The 15,490-nt window shown below is 44.9% G+C and overlaps 1 protein-coding gene across 1 annotated transcript in view; it reads right to left on the reverse strand.

Annotated features, from left to right (window-relative positions):
* Positions 1-15,482, reverse strand: part of LOC108233786 (E3 ubiquitin-protein ligase RNF43) — a 100,037-nt gene extending 84,555 nt beyond the window's left edge. Inside the window, exon 1 of the mRNA XM_017412470.3 lies at positions 14,918-15,482. Coding sequence (XP_017267959.1) covers positions 14,918-15,139 — 222 coding nt within the window. The 5' untranslated portion in view covers positions 15,140-15,482. The remainder of the gene's footprint in view (positions 1-14,917) is intronic.
* Between the last annotated feature and the right edge of the window lie 8 nt (positions 15,483-15,490).

A 15,490-nucleotide genomic window follows, 5' to 3' on the forward strand; every position in this document is an offset into this window, starting at 1 on the left:
CCCCCCCAGTCTCCTCACCCCTGCTCTCCAGTGCAGCCCAACCCTCCCACCTTCTCTCTCAGATAGGTCTGGCACTGCACTGGAGCGCTTGGCTCTGCTCCTGCCTCTTAGATTCAGACTGGAGCTTTATCAACATGCTGTGGACTCATATAGGACACAACTTACACAAGTTTTAGTCGGTTTTGCTTAGCGTGTACCGTTTACGGTTAAAACGTAAATTCCCATTTCCTTTCAAGCGACATCAAACTCATCACAAACTTCCTTCCTTATCCTACAGCTCTTACTCCTTACCATTATCTGCAGTCACAAACTCATTTTTGACTCCGTGGCTTGGCTGGAGCATTATATGTCATCTATGTGTCCACGACAATTATGGTTTACCAAATCCCATCTTAGTTGGCAGAGATTAAAAATGTGAAGTTGTTTTTGCTACCACAATGTCAGCCCGTCTCTTGGCGATTCTTCACGGTCAGGTTTCCTCTGGTAGAAGGAGAGGGAGCCACGCTTCTGTGCGTAGGTGTGTGCGTGCGCGCGCGTCTCCCTTTTCAAGTAGCCCGGTCGCCTCAGACAGTCCAAGGACTCGAAGAGCGGTAGACATGTCATTACCCGATCCTCTGCCAACCTGCTGCTAATCTCAGAGAGAGCAGACCAAACACCAAACCGCACACGGCTCTGCTTTCGTCGTCAGATCTGGCTTTCAGGGCTGCTGTGGTGCACATGCTACGCTAACCTCAACCTAGGGCCCAGAACAAAGAGCAACACCATGCTCGGCTCGGCTCCCGCACTGCAATCAGGGGGGTTTAAATAGCAGGCTTGGAGGGAATGAGGCCTGGCAGCTGGAGTCACGAACGGACCGTCTCAAAGTAGAAAACGAGCTGATATAACTTCATACGGCTCTAAACGCAAACCTTTGTGAGCTGTCAGGTATAAGCCTTTTTCTTTTCTTTTGTTGCTTTGGAGCAGCTACACCAAAGGAGGTCATCAGGTGAAAGACCCCGGTGAGACATCATGGCCCAGTTCTCTCAAACACAAACTGCCTTTTGAACCGTCCACTGGATCTCAGTCAAGCGCTGCGCACCAAGGCCAGCTGACATTAAAACAGCAAAGATCTGTATTTTTTTTTTTTTTTTACTTTACGGCTGCAGGAAGTTTTGTGTCGGGGTGAAGCTGCACACAAAGAGGTTATGTAACCCACTTTCAGATGCTATTCCAGAAACTTTATCACTTCGTTCTGTGGTCAAGGGCGTTTGAAGAGAATAATCTGAAAGAGCACCAGGTGGAAAACCAACACGCCGTGCTGGCATTAAGAGCCGAGATAAAGTGTGCCTGTTTCCAGAGGGAGAGCAAGAAAATCTTTAACTGCTGCTGGTTGTTGGTAGTGCATAAACCACACGTGAAGGGAGTCAGCGACTGTCTGAGCCTGACTCAGGGCACCCTAAACGACAGTCTGTCAACATCCCCATTGAGTGCCAAGGTATTTACTTTGGCTAAGAGAGGGAGGCTCAGTGAGGGACTGGCTCTAATTAGGGGCAGCCAGTCAGGAGGTCATGACCAATTGGAACGGGCCTCCTAGGTACGTAGTCCTCTCCTGAGGGCTGCTGAACAGTCAACCAGGCACAGGCTAGTTTGGGTTTAGTTGTTTTTGGACCATGCACCAAGGTCACAGCTTGGCTCTCAATCAGTTTTTCCACCTGGGGTAAAACTAATAAATGGCTGGGGGCAGAATTGTTGTAATGCTTTAATTGACTATTTAAGTTTGAAGTCAATAAAGCCTTTTTAATAAAACACCATAATGTTCAAGCAGTGCCAAAGGGGAGGGTGGATGAATCCACATGACCGGCCCACAAACAAACAAATCAATACATTTTTGAACAAGAGTTTTAAAAGCATTTCATCACTCCCTGTAATAGACTTATAAACTCAAAAAGCCCTGGGCTTCTTTTCAATCAGCTCGAGAATTATTTCAGCTTTATTAGGCTTTCATATTTCCTCTAAAATCTAATGAAGTTTCTCCAGTTTGTTTTTGTGTAAAATAATAAATGTTAGATTACTGGGACAGAGAGCTGGGAATAAAATGCTGCGAAGAATCAACTAAATGGAAACATTCGGTCTGAATGCTCTGGATAGTCATGAAACTACCATCCTGCCAGGCCTGCTTGCTGCGTTAAAATATGTCCCTCAAAATTATGTTCAGTCGCTTATTTAGTCCTAGTAAATGATTTAGAAGACAAGACCATCAAAGGACCGTTTCCTGGAAAGTGTTCATGCTGATACAGCGAGAATAAATACAGCTTCTGAGACACACATCAGGAAGATAACCCTTACCAAATCTTGTTAGGTTGGGTATAAATGTGGCTCTTCCGAATAAAACGGGCAATCAAAGTGACAGCAGTTCCTCACGGCAAGTCATTTGGAACATTTTGTCTTTCAACTCGAGTGTGCATTGGACCCAGAAAGTCCTGCACATCGGAAATTAGCAGATCAGTTTAAGTATGCTAGACACCCCAGCGCCGTTGGCTAAAGCAGCGGCAGGCCCTTTAACTTTATCCTGAAAGAGACGTCTGTCATCATCTGGCACACATGTGCCGGGATGAGCGGCCATCAATCACATTTCTGTCAAAGAGCAGTCACTAGAAGGGACGGGCGTCACACCTTTGTGGAATTTCTAACAGTAGTTTATGACATACAGTAAAAGATGGTATTTGTGTGAAATGATGGAAAAGATAAGCTGCTGGTCCAGTTTGCCTTGTAATTTTTTCTTTCAAAGCCACTAGTTTATTACTAGAGGATTAAAGCCATACATAACTACACCCTGGTGACATGATGACAATGTGCTACAGAAAAATTCAACAGTGTCACAAAGAGGACGAATATATGAAAAGAGAAAAACTTTCTTCTATAGAGCTCTAATTCTTTAATTTCTAATTTGGAAATTAAGTATTGGAACATCTGGGTAAAATCCCTTCCTGTTTACCCTTTAAATTAGGACTTTTGGGAGCAGTCACAACAAACTAATGTAACAACGAATACAAGATCGAGGTACTCAAGAGGCTGGCAAGTCACTGGTTGCCCCGGTGATTCACAACTTTTCCAGGGGAGCACGTAGCAGCATTCTTCATCAAACAGGCAGACAGAAACACAAACTAGACCAAATTAACCATAAATATACCTGGTCACATGTAGTTCTTTTTATGTCTACAGTGCTGTATGTAGGCGATATGACAAGTTTAAAAGATCCTTCACTTCTGGTTTTGAAAGGACAAGTATGAGCTGAAATAAGAGGGGAGTCAATAAGAGTTTGGGTGTGCATGTTCTGCACGCTGCAGAGATTCAAGAGAAAACTGTTTGTTCTACCAAATAAGACTATGTTTTGATGTATAATTCGTAAATGCAGTAAAAAAAAAAAAATTGTTGTGGAAGTAATAAAAGCGTTTTTTTGCAAACGATTTAGAAAAGTTTCGACCGCTCAATGATTGGAGTGCGTGACGTCATCACACTCTTGAGTTAAACATTCTCCAAAAATGATAAAACCTAAACTGTGACTGTGTAAATCAATAAAACATATCAAGATGTCAAAGTCATGTAAAGTTCAACTTTTCATGACACATTCAAAATTTGAAGGATGTTTTTTTTTGCACTGTGAAAGGGTTGGGTTATCACACTTGTTTCGAGTGGAAACGTTTCTTATTTTTGTCAAGTTTTGTCTATAATGTACAGTGCACTGCCACCACAAGTCGTAGCACATTATTACCAATTATTTCCAAATCTGCGAGAGGAGTAGCAAACTGAAATTCGTGATGTAGCTTGTACATTGTACATTATTACTAAAAAACAGATCTTTTTTCTCTACATTAGAAACACGCCTGAAACAATTTGTAGACCCCATTGTTTTCAACAGACCAGCATTATTCTCAGCCAGTTTCTCCACTATTACTTTAATACAGATGGTGGTATGTCATCCGTCTTTCTGCTGGGTATTTGCTGTGTCCTTTTGTAAAGTAAAGGTAATAAGTATGGTTTGTTGTGGTTCCATGGCTAAAGCTGGAGAAACCAGGAAGAGGTGTAACTTGTTCACTGGATGTCCATCTCGTGTCAGCTTGGGTATATGAGTATTATTTTATGCTGATGATACCCAGCTGTACATGTCTTTAGGTGGCTCATTGAAAGTTCAGTACACAACAATTACTGACAGCTAGTACACACATGTAAAAATACCATTTCTTTAAACGAGCAGACTCCACCTTTTCATAAAACAATGCATTTCTACACATTTTCTTCATTCCTTCTCCAACAGTGACGAGAAGGAACTGCTGCAAGGTCAGATAAAAATGGTTCCATCCAAAGCATAAAATCAGACTTAACTTTGCAAAGTGATTTGATGCTACATAGGCAATTTAACTACATATTTAAATAAAACCGTTATACATGGTAACTATAAAACATCCCCATGACATTGTAACAAAACTGTTGTCACATTTGTTTTCTTAAAAGAGGAGCTCATTTACTCTTTTCATTGACCATTCTATTATGTTTATTGGTAATCCTTTTATGATTTTGCAGCTTTAATAACAAAAAACAAAACAATATTAACATAAAACTCCAAATGTTCTTCAATGTGCTGTCCTAGGGAGCCACCAAGCATTAAAGAAAATTAAAAACCTAATTGAATTGTAGTTTTATCCCTGATATTTAATTTATTTAATCCAATCCAGTCTATTCTATTGACTTTTATAGATCAATATAATGTTTTAATGCATGACTCATCCTGTAAATTGTTTTTGACTCTCAGCACTATCACGATTTTACATGAAACATGAGATGGTTTTTATTGTGAAGCACTCATAAGAAACTCAATAGACCTGTTCTTCATATCATCTTTGTTAAGCTGTGCCGACATCCACCCTCTGGCCTTAATAATGTAAAAAAAAAATATATATATATATATATAATATCAAAAGCAGCAAATAAAGCACCTTGTTAGCTCGTTCCAGTTATCGCAGTGACTCAATCAGACTGTCTTGCTCAGTGTAAAAATCTCACATCTGCACTCGGCCTTTTTTGAGAAATCGGCCCCCTCGACGAACACAGCACCAACCTGGACACTGGAGCATTTCTGACTGAGAAGCTGGCAGAGAGGTCACAAGCGGGACATGTTGGCTGCTGTTTGGAAGCGACCGTGTGACTCTTGGAGACATAAAGCATTTTTTGTCAGCAGCGTTATGTCCCTTAATCCGGGGTTACAATATGGCTTTTGTAGTCATGCAGCAGCGAAAGATCTAAGTCACTTTGATCTCGCTTAATAGAGTTTGGTAAATGATCTCAGTATGGGAGCTGCACCTCCTCCTGTGTGCACGCTCGCTCACACACTGTGAAAACACTCAGAAGGATTCATGCATGCCTGCACACACAGACACACACACACACACGCATATAAAAGTTGTACCCTCGCGCAGGTGAAGGCTCTTCCCCTTGCGGATCGTTGAGCCAAGCGATCAAGCAGAAAAGTAGAAAATGTGCTTCTCCTCTTAGCTCCCTCCAGTTTTTATTTAGACAACGGCGCTCTGCAGCTCCAAACCTGCCACTCGGAAACATGTTGCACAAACAGCTGTCGTCGAGAAATCCAAACAATTTTAAATGAGATTACTTTGCTCTGGGAGGTATTATGGGCTGTATTTACCAAAGTGGTGTGTACAAAGTCATGCTAAAAAAAAAATTTAAAAAAATGTCTGAGCAAGTGAGTAAAGGAGCCACGGGGAGCCCGGGAGAGGGAGGGAGTTTGTCAGACAGCATTTATCTGTGGCAGGGTGACGACTCTTTTCTTCCAGCCTCTCGGCAAACTAAGCGCTTCCTGCCTTTTGAGTGCCCGCAGCCATTTTTGTCCTTGAAACCAAAGCGCAGGCAATGAATTACAAGCGTCTTGAAGAGCTGTCAAGAAACAACAGAGAGGGCTGGTTGGCAGAGGAGAGGAGGTGAGGTGAGCAGGGGGAATGTGAAGCTGCGCTGCCGGGATGAGGAGGCACAAAAAGCTGCACGGGCGCTTCCCGGCCTTTGATGCTGGCGCGAGCAGAGAAGTCCACTCCTGCCGCCGGAGGAGCAGGAGACGTTATTGGTGGCAGTCATGACTGAAGTGAACAGAATGTTAACTTAAACTCAAGGTACCTACTTTTATTAACATACGTGGGCTAATTAATGGGTGCACATTCCCAACTTTTAGAGTCAACCCCATTCGGCTAATCCACCTCAGCAAGCACATAACAGATATTGAGCTAAAACAGCGCGTGGTAGTAGCTTAGGGTCACCCCCAATACATGAACATGAAAAGGCATGAACTAACTGATCACATGTGGAGGCACCTGCCATTAAATACAAAAACACATCGACGGGTTTGCTTAAATCTTTGGTATTACCTGTTTGTCTCTGTCAATCCTGTCTGTCTCTTAGCAAAACCAGAGAGATTTTAATTAAACTCTAAAGAAGTAGCCATAGTGATGTGAGTCATCCTCGACTACAGCGGTAACAGACCTCGCAATATCGCAGGCCTTTAATGAATTTGTTTCGGTTTGCAGAGCCACTCAGAATAGTCGTGGTTGTTTGGCCACATCAACTAAAGCTTACTTTATTAATAGTAATAGTGTTAAAGCCTAAAGTGTGGTATGCAGCTCGCAGGCCCATCCCAGCCATCCTGACCTTTCACTCAGGAGAGAATACAAAACAGAGAAAGCCAGCCTTCCCACCAGCGGCACGGGAATTCTCCTGCCGGGTGGTAAAATCATCATCTGCTAAGCGGTTCTCTGTAAATCTCTATAAACGTGGCCTTGATCTCTGGGGAAGGGACAGCCTGGACTCCACACCCTCTCCGGATCAGCGGGCTCTCCTCCTCTGCTCTCCCAGTGGATCGGTTTCAGCTGGAAAGAGACAGGTGCTCGCTCGGCCTGACTCAAGCCGTCGGTGCAAACACGGAGAGGTCGCTTGCTGTACGGGCGGCAAAAATCGCACCGATATTTAGCAATGTTTAACCACGGATACGTTATATAATTGGATGCTGCTGACCCTGAAAGCGCCCTGTCTGGCCCAGAGTCAGGTACACTACGGTCACGTATGAGCGTGCACGTGAGAATGTGCGTATGTGTATGTGTGTGTGTGTGTGTGTGCTTTTATAGTGGGTGGTGACTCACGTCTCTCCGCTGTAACAAATACGGGGTTAGATAATGGCAGAACTCAAAAGAGCTGAGATTGTTCACAGCTCCCTCGACGTGCTGGTGGTTCCACAAAGGGACACACAGTAGCGTTAAATATAAATTTATCTACTTCCACGCCGGTTTGGGGGACCTTTGAAATGTGTGACTATCAAAGTACACAGAGGCACAGCGGAGTGGGCAGACACAACCCCGCTTTAATGTGAAGCTTGGCAGCGCTGCTCGTTTCTCCTTCCATCCTGTTGGCTGGGTCACTCAGAAGTCCAGTAGCAATGGATTCACCATACTGCAGTGACTTAGCACTTGTGTTTGCCTGCTTTACATGAGCGGGCTATAAAACAACATCAAACACTAAAGGCCTGGCGTTCCTTGAAAGAATGCATATCACCCACCGCCTTTCATGCCAGAGTTTCAGACTGAGATCATCTTGTCAGAGGAAGGTTGTAGCCGTTTCAAATGCTAAAAACAACATCACGCGTAACCTCATAGAATGAGCTGTCACACTCAGACTATGTGCTGCGGATGACTCTCAGCTACTACCACAGCAACTTTTAGCTCCGTATCTATAAAACTGACTGCTGCAGCTATTTCTTTTGTGTGGGTTGGGAGCAGGGGTGGAAATTAAAAATTTTGTCCACCAGCCATAGTGGCTGGTGGACAAAATGTTTTACCAGCCACTCAAATATTTTACCAGCCACTATTTTTTGTTGTGACAAAAAGTAATTTCATATGATGATGATGATGGAGCTGGGTGGAAGCAGTTGTGGTGCCCTACAAGCTGAACAACACCTCTTTCTGGACACTGCATGGAAATAACTATTCCTCTCATCGTGGACAACAAGTCCTGTGAATTTGGAGACATTTGTTCTTTTTTGCAAAAGTTACCAGGGGGAAACCAAATATTTCAGCCGTCTGAAATAATCGGTTCCCCCTCTAAAATATGGGACAAAAATAATTTACCAAAAAGTCCTTAAATGGGTTTATTCCTCTCATCATGGACAACAAGTCCTGTGAATTTGGAGACATTTATTCTTTTTCTGCAAAAGTTACTAGGGGGGAACTAAATATTTCAGCCGTCTGAAATAATCGGTTCCCCCTCTAAAACACAGGACAAAAATAATTTACCGACAACTCCTTACCTGTGTTTATTCCTCTGTATTATGATAGTATTAGCACATTTTATTTTTAAAAGAATGATGTTTTTTTGTTTTTTTAATGAGAAATATTTGCCTCTCTAAACAATTCTGTTAATAGATAAGTCATTATTTACGGAGACACAGGGGGAACCGTATCTGATGGGGGAATGCGGCTCGACGTAACAGCAGCAACTCGAGCACATTACTGCCCCCTATATGTCAAGATGACAAATAACACCTTTTTTGTTCAAATTGCCAACCCGCCACAGTGGCGTGTGTGTTGATCAAATTCACCCGCCGCTTCAAATATTTACCCACATTTGGCCGGTGGCGGGTGCTAATTTCCACCCCTGGTTGGGAGCCATCTCGAATTGGACTGGCCGCAAAAGTCGATAAGTTGTCGACGTGCATCCAGTGATTACTTTCTGCGGGTTTCATTAAAACTCCTTCAGTGGTTCATGGGACATTTTGCCAACAGACAGCAACACGCACGGGCACAGGCAAAAACCACCGTGGTCCGCCTTCGTGTCTCGGCAGGTGGGCGAGAATTGAGGCGCGCGACGCTTTTTGCAGATGTGCAAGAGACGGGCTCCACGAGTGAAGGTGACACTCCTGACCGCGCACAGAGCTCTCCTGGTTATTTGCACGAGGAGAGCCATGAAAGGGAGACAGGGATGTGTTGTGTAACGTTTTCAAAAAAAAATTCCAGACCCCGTCTAATGACTAAAAAAGAAGGGGGCTGACGGGATTAAGAGATCTGCCATGTTTCCTCTACCTGCGTCCCCCCCTCCTCCCCCTTCCCCCTCCCATTCCTCCCGGTGCCCGGGGACACGTCCCTGCGGCCGTCTCTTGTGGACGAGGGAGCGAATGGGACAGGAGAGCAGCTTCCTGTGTTGCAGGCCTCAGCTTTGGCAGATCCCTGCTCGGGAGAAACCATTAGTCAGTCGGCAGCTCAGCCGACTGCCTGGACACACGTAGGGGTCTGCTGCTCGCTGCTCGCCGCGTGAGCCAAAGGCAACGGAGACTTTGAGTCTCGCTGGAGGGAGGAGATGGCAGCAGAGCTGAGCTGACGACCATGTGGAGGCAAATAGAAAAAAAAAAAAAATGAAGGATACCACTACATCTGGAGATGTAAATAGCTGAAGAGTATGTGTTTCACGTTGTAGGCAGATATTAAAGTTGCCCCTGAGCAGGATTTAATCACAACAACTAAAAGGTCTTCAGCCGCTGTGGCAAAGCAGGGGGAAAATGTGAGCTTGTATCTTTATGGAGCTACCAGGGTCGCTGAGAGGCAGACGGGACAGAGGGGCACCTACTCGTGCTCTAACTGGTGGAACTCTGCATGAGCGCTGGGACCGTGTAAAAGTCAGAGCAAGCTCCTTTGCTGACACCGAAAGATGCAAGAAAATGAATCTGTCTGCCACTTGCAGCATTTCCTGCGTACACCATGGGGCCGCAGGATATCAGGAAAACGAACGAGCGCAATGTTATTGTCGACCATTTCGATGACATTATCTGTTGTGATAATCCCTCTCCCTGTCACTAAAACGTTCACATCAATTTTTAGTGTTGCTTTAGCATGTAGCTTTAGCATTTCCGCTGTGGGCATTCAGGGCAGTGGGAATCCATTTGATTCCAAAATGTATTATATGCATCTGGTTTGGGTCTGCCATTCATTGCAGTACGTCACAGTACTGATATTGCACACTTTGACATTGCAATGACAATACATTTTAGATATATTATATAAATATCAACTTTCTTCTTTGAAGCCCAATAGTAATTTGGGACTAACATTTGTAATAACCTAAGTTTGATTAAATGTTCATGTTTTGATGTATAAACTGTAGGAAAAGGGTGAAGAGAACCAAAATCACAAGAAATGTTAAAGCTGCTCTCAGTGGCTCATTAGGGTCACCATGGTAACCTGTGTCTGTTACTCCCCGACAGTACTCCCAAACGAGGCAGAAACACAGACTAGAAAGTAAGCTTCAGCTATGCAGGGGCTGTGCAAAAACTGCACGTTGTAATAACAAACTTCCTGACCTATGAGTGGCAGAAGCACCTGGTTGTCGCACAAACCAATTTGTATGCATCTACCATGTTTTACGCAAGAGATGCTAAAAGTAAAAAAAAAGACTATTCACTTGTATTTTTTAAAAAAAAGAAAGCTCTTAGATACAAAGGAAGTCAATGAGACTCTTGCTGTGCAAACGCTGCATTCTTGGAGCATTTGAGAGAAAAGCACAAGTCCTATAGAAGTGAGAGACACGCTGGGTAAAAGAGGACAAAAATCCCTACGTGTTGATGTGTGAACTGTAAAAGAAGTGGAAAGACTGTGGAAATAGGAACCGTGCGTTTGCAAAAATTGTGGAGAGTTTAAACAGGTCAAAAGTTCATTTAGATGCAGGAGGAGTACCGAACCAAAATAGAAATATAGCATAAATATTTCACATACCGTGCGTGTAATGTCACATGACTAAAACTCAAACTATGAGGCATTAAGTTGGAAGGAGTCTCGAGGAGCCCAGGACAGGCTGTTATCTCGTCCACGGAGATAGGAAGTTCGGACAGGAAGTCTAGAGGGAGGGGGAAGAGAGGGCCAGTATGGGAAGCGCCGTGTAAACAGTCTCAGCTTTTAATCATCCCAGCTCACGTTCGGAACTGGACGTACTTTGATGTTTTCCCTCTGCGCCCCCTCCGCCCTCCCATCCCTCGTTCCCAAACGGCTGCGCTGAGGGCCGAGGGAGAGGAGGGGGGCCGTGCAGATAGTGCCTTCGGACACTCAGGGGGGCTCGGCGAGAGAAGGACGGGTGGGGTGGGGGTTAGTGGGAGGCGTGGAGGAGGCACTCGGTACCTTTTGGGACGCAGGAATGTGAAGTGGTGCAGAGTTAACTGCTGGCCTGCCGTAATTATAGCTGATGCATCCTGAGGGAGCTCTCACAGGTCAATACAACATTTCAAAGAACAAAGAGGCAGAAAGTGCAACGTCGAAAAAGGAAGAAAAGAAAGTCAAGATGGCTTTCAGTGGGACTAGGTGGAGCTTTAATGATGTTCCGTAATTGGGCTCTGTGGCTGTTAAGAGGATAAACTCCATCTCCGTCTCCCGGCAGAGACCTGGGGAAGAATTCAGCATTATCTCCGCAGCTTAGGGACTTCTCTGATCACTAAACTTCACTTTGGAGCAGAGAGAGAAAGAGAGAGAAAGAGAGAGAGTCAAAATTCCTCTGCACTTGTTTGTCCAAATAGTGCTGGCCGGACCCCAGCCAGTGTTCCAGTGAACATGTTCATTCAGCGGACAGGGCATGCTTCCAGAGACACAGACCGAAGTGAAGCCTCATGACTTGGACCCGCTCCTCCTAACCCAAGCAGTATGAGTATGAGCCCCCCAGCTGGGTGGGCCATCGTGATCAACACGATGATTTCTAAAAGACGTAACGTTATATTTACCTCTGCAAAACGAATTACTGCGACATTCAGCCAGTTGTTCGCTGGGCTGCGACTGTTGGAGATTAGCTGGGGACTCAAAATTAGGCCGATTTTCAGTTTGAAGTGTCAGTTTTTAAAAACCACAGCTTATTTCCATGTGCACGGTTTGCAAAATGTAATCTGGTCCATTTTGTTGCCCACGTTGTACCCACCTCGGCAGCAGCCCTCATGTTAATAATTAAATCTACAGCAGTGCATTTTTAAATTTCTTATAAATATAAACTATCTGTGTGGTTTTTACTCATGGACACTCAGGGCTGTAGAGTACAGGTGTCAAAATACAGCTCTCGCTCTGTAGAGTTACAGAAACTAAATAAAGAAGGGTTTGAGACAGGTTCGAGACACAGCGCCAGCTTTGTGACTATTTTAAGAGAAAATCCGCCTGAAATGATTTGAAAACATTCAAAGTTCAAGCAACAAGCCTGAGATTCCCTGAGACTCACACAAGGAATGTGAAATGGGAATTTTGTGGGAATCCCCGGGAAGGTTTCAAGCCAATTTGTCACTTTTCGCAAATGCTGTACGCCGGCCAATCCCCAGCCGTCTCAGCCCTGGGAGATGCTGGCCTTAGGTTTGTTGACGAGCGGCGATCTTGCCTTAGTGCGTTTCAGATCTGCTAAAACTCCCAAATCACAGAAATAACCTTTATTTTCCAGATGTGCATGAAGCCAAATTTTGGACTGAGTGAAGCCAGAAGCACAAGAATCCATCCCAGGAAGTTCTGAACCTTCAACCTCCTCATCCAGTGTAGAACCAGAACATAAAGTTGCTTCTTGTGGCCCCTCAGAAAAAAGGATTTGTTACAATATAACAGTTTTCTGCAGCATAGAGCCACCTCTGTGCACTGTGAGCACCATTCTGCCTGCCTAACTTGTACCTTCAAGGTTCTGGACAGAACCACAGTGACTGAAAACAAGAAAACGGACATTATCGACTCTGCAAAGCGTCTCCCCGACGTATCTGCGCCACCCTGACTGCGGCAGAGACACAAATATTAGCCCGAATGTGGCACTCCTTTCTGGAAAAACAAGCGCATATCCTGTGTTTATCCTTAATAAATATCCCCCGTGACTCTGCTAAATTGTGCAGCGAAAAACACCCAAAGAAACCTGGAAATCCCAGAGAACTGGAAAGTGCTTTAATCTCCGCGGGGCCGCGACACGCATCCGTAACGTGTTTTCAGCATCTCGCACAAACATGCCGAAGTCAGATCAGCTTCAGGGAGAAACAAAACGGTGGGTTTACCGCGGCGCCAAAAAGCTGGGCTTTCTCCACGATGAAGCCACGTAAAGCCTTATCAATTACTGCAAACTGGAGCACCTTACCATCGACACACACACCTGGTGAGTGAGGAGAGACGAGCTCTTTACAGTCCCTCACATCTGTCGTCCCGTTCCTTTGGAGACGGTAAATAAATCGACACAGGCAAAGCTTTATGTCCCGGGGAGCCTTAATCCACTAAATATGCGCGCTGAATAAGACCGCATACTTCACATTTAGAGCTAGCGCCATGTTTTTTAATTTAAGTGGGGTGAAAAAAAAAAAAACAGCTAAAAGCTTACATGGGTTTCGACATGATTTGCTGTTATTTAACAGGCTCTTTGGCCACACCTTGATATTAGCTGCGCCGCATGAGCGTTCGTTTCCAAAAATAGCAAAGCGAAGCGGCCACTTTGAAAGAAAAGAGGCGCTGCAAAAAAATTTAAAAAAATTTAAAAAGCTGGCACCTCCACCCACAATGATCTCAAACCCGTTTGAAGGCATTTCGAGCTTTTGCTATCCCACGCTCAGTGGGAAGTTGGATTATTGGGAGCAGCTCTGGGAAAGTTCTTGTGCTCATCTTTGTAATCACCAGGTAATTGAAGGTGTACAGACAGGTACAGGTGTTAAGATGGTGGATGGAGTGCAAACCAGGGACAGACCTACTAATCAGTAAAGATGCACTACACTTATATTTTGTTAAATAAAAGATTAACATCATCCAAAAACGTTAAAAATTGTTGTTTATCAGTCATTGGCTGCTCATGCCAGGTAGTGTAAACTGGTAGGAGTGAGGTCAAAATAGCCACTTTAGAGGTGTGATACAAGAAATCTGGTCTGATGTTTCCTCTTTAAATCCACATATAATCTGTGTGTTTTGACACAGGCACTCACTGCACTGTCATAAAGGCTGGTCGACAAGAAATTCATAAAGCAAGAAACAACACCTGGATAATTTCTGCCCTAGTATTGATGGTTAATGTGTCCTTAAATAAAAAAATATGAAAGCAAAATTTGTGAATGGTTGCCAACTACCATGTATGTTTGTTTACCTAGGAAAAGTGACTGAAAATAGGTCAAATATTGCGGTGGCGGTGATGGAAGTGCCCTTTGGGAGCGAGAACTCCCCAACAGTTTTGATGCACTGCTTTTCGTATTTACGCTCAGATTTGTTCCGTAAATGTATCATATATGTGTTATTACGAACTGGAGATAAGCTATAAACGTATCTGAGTGTCACACTGTCGAAAAGATAAACTCACGGGTCTGAAAGTGCGTTTAAAAGCTGAGCTCTGTCTTTGCGGCGCTCCAACGCCCCGCTCGATCCCTGATATTTAGTCCTGCCGGTTATCCTCCTCATTCAGCAGTAAATTCACTCCTATATTTCCACCCAAATGTCTCGGACTTGTCTGTTTACACATTAGGCCAGCCTAATGTAGGTCAATCAAGTTACCACAGGGGTTGCACTGGATTCAACCAAGTGCTTTGTTTACATTGAGGGCATACCCGCATTTCAGAACTGCCTATCAACATATCAGGGAAACTATAAGGGTTAACTCTTTCAAACTGCACCACCTGATAGAGTTCAGGAGAAGCTTTTTTAATGCTTTACTTTAAAGTTTGCAATGAGTACCTTTAATCTACATTTTTTCGGATTCTTGCTGTAGATGGTTCAAAGTGTTTGCTACAAGGTTAATGCGGGGTACTCCTCAGACACAGATCAGGTGCCAGGGACGGACTGGCTTTTTGAAGCCCAACAGGGAGCCCTGCTGAGGTCAGGAGTCGTCTGGGTGTTGTTGTTTTTTTCTTTTTTGGTTGTTTGTGTTTTTTTTTTACCTGCATCAGTTTCCCCTCCGCTTTGCCGGCGCTGCCTCCCACGAAGTCCCCCTCCAGGACGATGGGCTCGCCCGTGGCCTCGTGCCTCACCAGCGTCACCCTGATGAGCGCCCGGAGCACCGAGCGCTCGGACTCCAGGCCCGGCTGGCCCAGCACCACCTGCAGGGCCGCCATGACCAGCCACGGCCAGAGCCCGGCCAGGCGCCGCTGAGGGACGGTCATGGCCTCGGCTGCGGCGGCGGTGCGCGGCCGCACATGGTGGACTTCAAAGCAGGCGGAGCACGCCGGGGGTAAACAAAGCGTCCGAAAATATGTACAAGTGGGTCTGTTTTAGCAACCCCCTCCTCCTCCTCCTCCTCTCCTCTCCTCTCTCTCAGTGACTACTGCTCAAGAGATATAATCCAAAACTCTCCTCCATTCAGAGCCGGGGTTCAGCTGCAAACTTACAGGTTAATTTAAAAAAAACAAAAACAAAAAAAACAGCTGTGGTCCTCGGCGCCGCGTTCATCCAAAGAGCCGCTCTTCAAAGTCCTCATTCGGAGGTCTCCTTTTCACGCGAGCTCGTGCGTCCCC

This window comes from Kryptolebias marmoratus, linkage group LG13 (genome assembly GCF_001649575.2).
Source record: "Kryptolebias marmoratus isolate JLee-2015 linkage group LG13, ASM164957v2, whole genome shotgun sequence".
Classification (NCBI taxonomy): Eukaryota; Metazoa; Chordata; class Actinopteri; order Cyprinodontiformes; family Rivulidae; genus Kryptolebias; species Kryptolebias marmoratus.